Here is an 8,459-nt window from a genome sequence, read left to right as displayed (position 1 = left end):
CGGTGGTGGGCCTGTGTTAGTAACGTGGGTGGTGATAGAGACGGTCGGGTGCTTACCGTATTGAATAGAAAACGACGACGACGACCTTGTCGTCGTCGTCCCTCGTTTTCCCTCGTATCCAATATAAAATGACGACGACGGCGGCGGTTACGTCGTCGTCGTCGTCCCTCGTCCATCTGCGTCGGATACTTGCCACGTCGCTCGTGGGGTCGTTCATAGGTCTGGGGCCGTGGGGGTGCGCCGCTCGTCGGTTTTCGTGGGCGCTAGTCGTCAACTGTCGTGGGCGCTGGTCGTCAACTGTCGTGGGCGCTGGTCGTCGACTGTCGTGGGCGCTGGTCGTCGACTGTCGTGGGCGCTGGTCGTCGATTGGCGTGGGCGCTGGTCGTCGTTTGCCCGTCGTTGTTTCCGTTGCTTGTTGTGTCGTTGTTGTTAGGTGTCGTCGTTTTGGGGCGTTGGTCGTCATTTGCCGGTTGTCGTCGTTTGCCGGTTGTTCTCGTTGCGGGTGGGGCAGTCGTTGCCATTTGTGGGCAGCCGGGGTCGTTTGTCGTGGGGGTCGTGAGGTGGAAGTCGTGTGGCTGACGTTGTAGTAGTAGTAACATCACTGTCACAGCGTGTGACGTTCGCGTCAGCGTCTGACTTTCAGAAGAGAATGGCAATGTACTGAATGACGGAGACCATTTCCATCGAGGATGGCTCATTAATTAGTTACCTTAAATTAAATCTCTTTAGATGTAGATGGATGTCTTTTTGTAACATTTGATAGAATAACTCAAGAACTGCCAAACTGCCAAACTGCCAAAAATTGGACAGGACTCCAGGAGTTGGTATCCAATTGGCATCTGCCCTACTATTCAACATTCATGGGATTTGCAGCAGGTAAAACACAATAGTCTACATAGAAGAGTTTCTGGATGGCTTAAAACCCCAAAAGCCACTTGTATTTATTGAGGGTGGACATGCAAGTGTGTGGTACAATGTAATATAAAGCAGGCAGGATGGATCTCCACCCCCAGCCTGTCTTGCATGCACTGTTGCCTCCTTGTGAAGTTGTTGCCATCCTATAATGCACATATTTATTGTCTTCACACCAACAGCTGTTGTCTTGGAGTAAGTCAAATAAATATTCTCTTTGTTGCTGAATCCTTGTCCTTCCTATCTTCAACTCTTAGTAGAGTTCCATGGTAGTAACATAGAGCTCAAATATAACTGGGTTTTAAACAGGATTTTTGAGGCCCTACAAGCTGCAAAAGACATGAATTCCATCATTACTGTTCTCCAAAACTTGGCACTGCATCTTGGGCATCATATTCAATGGTATCCCTGTTCACTTCCAACCTACAAGTGCAGATAATTAAGACATTTCAATGATTTCATTCACAATGTCTACCCTCCAGTTAATGTTCTTCCATAGTGCTGTAAATACTACAACCTATGGTACCTTACTCCTAGTCATGCCAAAGTTCAATTTCGAACCATCGGTTCAACTGAACTGGCAGAACTGAACAGACAGTTTGGTTACAGTTCCAGCTGAGTTCCAGTTTGGGTTCAGGCATGGTCAGTTCTAGTTCACAGTTGAGGCACGAGAGAAATTTTAAGAATTGTATTCAATCCAATTCAAACTGAACAGGGCATACATGTTTCAATAACAGGTGGGTTGCATCAGAGGCTGAGCTCTCTGTTGCCTTGCTGTTGCCAGTATATCTCCTCATAATAATGGATCCAATAGTACTCTATCAACTTCTATCTAACTTTAATCACTTTATGTACATGTAGTGTTTGGAAGTTCGGTCTCGTGACTGGAAAAAGACCGTAACCAGACCGGACCAAGACCGCAAAAGACCGGACCTGCCGTTATGGTCTTTTATTTTTGAAATGTAAAGACCGCAAAAAAACCGGTTAATGTGAACCGGTCTTGACCGGTTCGGACCGGTCTTTTGTAGCCCCTTAAATACCCTTTAAAACGCACCCAAGAACGTACGATTTGGTAAAAAAACGAGAGAGATATGAATTAAAATGTAAATGACTTTTGGGAATAATAGATGTACCAGACTTATTTTATAGAAGCACCAATTCCTAACGGAATTTAACGCTCTTGGGCTCGTTTTGAAGCTTTTAGAGATGTTAATAAAATTACCGATTCATAAATTTAAAATATTGACCTAAAGACCGGTCATAAACCGGTTAAAACTGATGCAGACCGAAACCGGTCTATAGACCGCAAAAAACCGCGGTCTGCGGTCTTTTTGCGGTCCGGTCTGGTCTTTTGACTTCTGGGGAAAAGGAAGACCGGTTACGGTTACGGTTAACGCCCCTGGGCATCAAAAAACCGGACTGAACCGGACTTTCAAACACTATGTACATGATTCATGGTGTATTTAGTGTTTAAAGGTTCAGTCCATAGGACCGCAAAAAACCGGTGGACCGAACTGAACCGGACCATGGTCCGGTCCTTTTTTCGGTTGCAGTTGCCCCAATTTGGGGTTGGTCCGGTTGCTGGTTGCCTCATTTCGAAAATCTTTTAAAACCGTTCAAAGACCGGTTTTAATCGGTTACAACCGGTTAAACGGTCACGTGCGTTACATAGCCTTGTAACCACGTTTATTGCCTTTTATTGGGTTTTTGTTTCATCAAAAACGGTTAAGAATTGAGAAAGATATAACCAAATCCATATTTTACCTGAGTCTCTAGGAGATGTAATTCAGTTTCAGTCATAGCTATGTCAAACCTTCATTAAATCTCTTGAAAATTGGTAGAATGACGGGTATTTATATGCTTTACTATTTTATATAACCCGTTTATTTTTCAGAGTAATAATGGTTGAGATACAAATGGTTTATATTGGTATAATAAATTATACACAAAAAAACCGGTCTGGATCGGTCTGAACCGGTATCATGGACTGCAAAAGACCGGTCCTAGGTGGTTCGGTTCGGTTCCCTCAATAACTGGGTCGGTCCTGGACCGGTTGCGGTCCACGGTTGCGCGTTTTCAGGGCAAAAAACCGGACTGAACTGAACCTTTAAACACTAGGTGTATTATTAGTATTGCAAGGGCCTTTTGCGGTCCGGTCTGGTCTTTTGACTTCTGGGGAAAAGGAAGACCGGTTATGGTTACGGTTAACACCCCTGGGCATCAAAAAACCGGACTGAACCGGACTTTCAAACACTATGTACATGATTCATGGTGTATTATTAGTATTGCAAGGGCCTTTTGCTTGCTACATCAGTAGCGGGTCTTATCCTACGAGCCACCAAAGCTCTTGCATGAGTAAGTTTAGCCATGTTTGGTGCCCTCCAAGTGACTTGATCATTGCAATTCTTTGTCCCATTCTAACCTTCTTTTTATTTAACTAACCTAACTTTCAAACACTAATTCTACCAGAGTGTTCATTGTTCAAATTGCATTGGCTGCAAGGTGCGAACTGCACAAGTGGTTCGGCGACAAGCAGCCATGCCAGCCAATAATAAATATCTCATTATCTTCTCCAATATCATGTGGTGAAATGCTCCTTGCAGCCATTAGACGGTCCCATAAATGACATTAAAAGAACACATTTCCTTTTTATGTAACCGCCGCAAACAATTGGGGCGGGTGAGTCGCCAATGCAAGTATTATTTATATTGGTCAATACATGTAATCACCGTAGCAAGCTTTGCGCCTGTAGGCACGCTGATTGTTTGGCTACATCATGTTTGCCAAATCTTTCGTCAAACAATCACGTCCACGCTTCGCCAACGACGACCACGATGACCATCCACCATCGAAGACAAGGCACAAGGGCCCAGGAATACCACCGACGATTCGACATGAGCACGCACCCTCCACGCCCATTGACGAATGGCCACGACCACGCGTCAACGAGGGCTCACGACCACACGACAGGCCAGCAACTCGACAAAGGGCAAAGAGCACCCACCCACGACTTCATGAGTGCCCACGACGACCTTTTGCGAGGACGATGGTGACAAGGTGGTGCCCAACAGTAAGCAGTCACCACCTCTGTGTTTTCCCTGCTGACACCAACCTGGTGCCACATCGCAGCTAGCGACGTGGCAACCAAATGACGAATGACGACATCGGTCGTCGTTCGTTGTATTTGTTTTTCCTCGAGGACCACGACGACCGCCCAACAAATGAGGACGACCACAGATGAAGACGTGGGCGGTGGACCACGGATGAAGAGGAATGCCCACGGACGACCACGAACGACCACGAGTGCCCACCAACATCCACGATCACCCATCAACAACAACGACCGCCCACCAACGATCATCCACGACCGCCCACCAATGACCACAAGCGCCGACGAATGACCACGACCACCCACCAACGTCCACGACCGCCCACCAACGTCCACGACCGCCCACCAACGTCCACAATTGCCCACCAACGACAATGACTGTCTACCAACGACAACGACTGCCCACCAATGCTCACCAACGTCCACCAACGTCCACAACTGCCCACCAACGTCCACAACTGCCCACGAAAGATCACGATCACCCACGAACGACCACGACAACCCATGAACTTCTACGAGTACCCACGAACAAGACAAGGACGAACATCTACGAACTAAGGCAACTGAATGGACACGAGCAACAACGAGCCCAGGTGAGCTCCCCCTCCCTCCCCCCTCCATTACTCCCCACTCCTCCCCACCTCTTCCTTCACTCTCCACCACTCCCCCTCCCATCACTCCCTCCCCTCCCTCCCCCTCCCTCGATATTGAAGCTGACTCCTTGCCCCTCTCCCTCACTCGCCCAGCACTCACTTCCCCTCTCTCTCATTGCCTGCCACCCCCTCCCTCATTGCCCACCAACCCCCACCCCCTCTCCCTCACTCTCCTTCTCTATATTTCTTTAATAGTCAATGTAGTAATGTAAATCTATGTAGTCATAACTGATAAATTGCACCTTTGTCTGGTGAAAATTACAGATACATCAACCAAACATTTGTGCTTAATTCAGGATATAGTTTAAAAAGATATTGTTGTAATATATCCTGGTTCAAGATATAGTTGAAAGATATATCTTTGTTTCAGATATAGTTCAAAAATATATCTTGGTAAATATCCTGGTTGAAGATATAATTGAAAGATATATCCTGGTTCAAGATATAGTTGAAAGATATAAGAAATCTTCTTCAAAATGTTTGTGAAATATTTCTTATTGTACTTGGAAATGTTTACAAGTTGAAAGATCCTGGTTGTGAAATGTTTTTTGACAAATTAAAAAATGTTTAGCTGAGTGAAGAAACCTTTGTGAGATGTTTTTGACTTCAGACATGATTGGGCCCCAAGCATTTCTTGTCAAGTCAAAAGATCTTTGAGTGGATAAGAAATCTTCTTGAAATATTTCTTATTGTATTTGGAAATGTTTACAAATTCAAAGATCTTTGGACTGGATAAGAAAAATGTTTGTACTGAGAAGAAATGTTTGTGAAATATTGCTTATTGTACTTGGAAATGTTTACAAGTTCAAAGATCTTTGACTGGATAAGAAATCTTCTTCAAAATGTTTGTACTGACATGAAATCTTCATGAAATCTTCTTCAGAATGTTTGTATTGACAAGAAATCTTGGTGAGAAATTTCTTGTTGTATTTAGAAATGTTTAGCTTGTGAAGAATTCTTTTAACTAAATATTTGGAAGCAAGAAATGGTTTTGCAAACTAAGAAATCTTTATGAATCTTTGGATAGTTTTGACAGGTTAAGAAAGGTTTGAGTTTATTTTTAATGATGAACACGGCAGATAGAAGGGTGTTGGTGAAAACAGTGGGGGAAAGCTGCTGGGTGATGCTAACTTGGTTGAGTTTTAAATGGTGAACATGGCTGATAGAAGGGGGGTGTTGGTGAAAACAATAGGGGAAAGCTGCTAAGAGCCTGTTCAGCAACCAGAATCTGACAAGAATCTGGTTCAATTCTTTCAGATTCTCTGTCTTGTGACTTTAGGTAAGCCATCAATTTTACGGATCTCTCTGAATCTATTTTCTTCTGAACCCTGTCACAACATAGTCGCAACACTCGCTGTCAACTGCCTTCCCATTGTCACAGCCAATGATGAGCACAGCAGTTCACTTCCTTTTCCACTATTTCTTTTAGTTTTCTTTCATGTCAATACTACTCTAAATTATGTACATGTAAATCAATGAATATTTTCATTGCACTTTCTGTAGTAATCTTAAGGGGAATGATAACAAGAGGGTGTTGCTCAACATTGAATACAGTCCACGGTTGTTGCCAGTTGCCATGCCATCAACAAATCACGAGAGAGGTCACATCGTGTCACAAGAATCTGAAAGAATTGAACCAGATTCTGGTTGCTGAACAGGCTCTAAGGGATGCTAACTTGGTTGAGTTGAGAAGTGGGATGTTAGTAAAAACAGACTTAAAGTGGTGAACATAACAGAGAGAAGTGGGGTGTTGGTAAAACAACCTTAGAGTGGTGTGAACATGACAGAGAGAAGTGGGATGTTGGTGAAAACAGACTTAGAGTGGTGAAAATGGCAGATAGAAGTGGGGCATTGGTGAGAACAAACTTAGATGAGTTTTGAGGGAAAAAAAAAGCAATGTACAAAATGATGAGAAAACTGCACCAGAAAAAACAAGTTTTTTTCTTGAAACTGGGACCCCTGTGACACTGGTCAGATATGTTTGAGCCATGTGACAAGGCTAAAAGATTTTTCAACAGTGTGACATGCTTAGAATATATCTGATTGATGTCACACCACTGAAACATTTCTTGCCACGCTGGCACACTTCAAACATTTCTGGCCAGTTAGACTTGGCTCAAACATTTCTTACCAGTCTGACACACTTCAAACATTTCTTACCAGTCTGAACCCCTTCAAATATTTCTGACCACTTTCACTTGACTAGGATATTTTTGAACACAATTTATCTACCCAAACATTTCTGGTCACAATATTACAGGTCAAATATTTTCTACCCAATCCAATATTATATTTTCTCCCAAAGGCAAAAAAATAAACGGCCACACAACCTATTAGCCTGGATACATTCTTACATTTTACAAGGCTAATAGCTTGTTCAAGGTGGGTGACTGAAGTGCAGTGCCTATACTTCTGGGAGAAGACTACCAGCTAACCTATGAACTCAGAGTCACCAGGAACATTGAGACAGGGACCAAGTTACGCTTTGCAGACACAGACCACAAAATCTCTGCAGTGCACATCAGTCGTACCCCAGACTTCGACAGGCTGAGACAAAGCACCTTGCTGGTCGGCAAGTTTGCCAAGGCCAAAGTCCATTGTCATGAGAAAGCCAGAAGGCACCACCGCAAACTCAAATTTGGCATAGAAGAGAAGACGGTTTGGGCAGCAGAAGACTGTATCCTGAAGCCACACGTGTGTTGTCATGTTTGAGTCGAGGGACAATTCGACAACAGCAAAGACTGGCTGGTACAGAAGAGTCTGTTAGCAAACACAAATGACTCTTATTTTGCCGTACCTAACACTTTGATCTCAGCACACAATCCCTGGGTTCCAATTGCCAATCCCACCAATCAACCAAGATACATCTGTAGGGGAGAGGTGATTGGTACGATACACGATCCAGAAGACTTTTTTGAGACCCCGAGTTCAGCTGAACACACAGAAGCTCTGTACAAACACGCTGCAGCCATTAAAGTGGTCATCGCAACCCAAATGGAGTCGGAAAGCGGAACGAACCACGCCATGCCAGACATAGTCAATCAGCAGGTTCCTGAGGAGGAAGAGGAGTACGGACTGAAAACAGCAGCTATGCCTGACCTCACGGACTTCCCATCTGCAAAAATGGAAGAATTGATTGACATAGGAACATTACCAGATCACTTGAAGGATCTGGCATGGAATATGTTGAGGAACCGTCAACAGGTGTTCGGCTTCAACAGGAGATTAGGACATTTACCCACTAAAGTGCACATCAGAACAGCTGACGGCCAGGTCCCAATAGCCAGGCTAATGTAAGGTAGTTCACCTGAGAAAAGATGCATGATGGACAAACAAATGGATAAATGGTTTGAGCAGGACGTGATTGAACCTTCTATCAGTCTGTGGAGTGTGCCGGTAGTCATCACATATCGCAATGGTAAACTGAGATTCTGCGTCGACTACAGGAAGCTGAATGCAGTTACAATTCCCGACAAATTCCTGATCCCATGTCAATCAGAGATCCTTTCTTCATTGTTGGGTGCTCAGGTCTTATCTTCGTTAGATGCTCTGTCAGGTTTCACTCAGTTGGAGCTACATGAAGAGGATGTGGAGAAGACCGCTTTCTGAACACACAGGGCTATTTCAGTTCAAAAGAATGCCATTTGGTTTGAGAAACGGTCCATCCATCTTCCAGAGGGTCATGCAAGGGATCTTGGCACCCTACTTATGGTTTTCTGCCTCGTTTACATTGACGACATAGTAATATTCTCCAAATCCTATGAAGAACATATCATTCACCTGGA

The 8,459-nt window shown here is 44.2% G+C and overlaps 1 protein-coding gene across 1 annotated transcript; it reads right to left on the bottom strand.

Moving 5' to 3' along the window:
- Positions 1 to 2,208: 2,208 nt before the first annotated feature.
- Positions 2,209 to 2,361, bottom strand: LACBIDRAFT_310052 (uncharacterized protein; the record flags this gene model as incomplete). Its single annotated transcript, XM_001887194.1, has 1 exon — positions 2,209 to 2,361. One exon carries the CDS (start codon positions 2,359 to 2,361, stop codon positions 2,209 to 2,211), a length of 153 nt encoding a protein of 50 aa, XP_001887229.1.
- Positions 2,362 to 8,459: the final 6,098 nt, after the last annotated feature.

Source organism: Laccaria bicolor, genomic scaffold (assembly GCF_000143565.1).
Source record: "Laccaria bicolor S238N-H82 LACBIscaffold_43 genomic scaffold, whole genome shotgun sequence".
In the NCBI taxonomy this organism is placed as follows: Eukaryota; Fungi; Basidiomycota; class Agaricomycetes; order Agaricales; family Hydnangiaceae; genus Laccaria; species Laccaria bicolor.
Note: the sequence above shows the minus strand (reverse complement) of the source record. Positions and strands in the feature narration are given on the sequence as shown.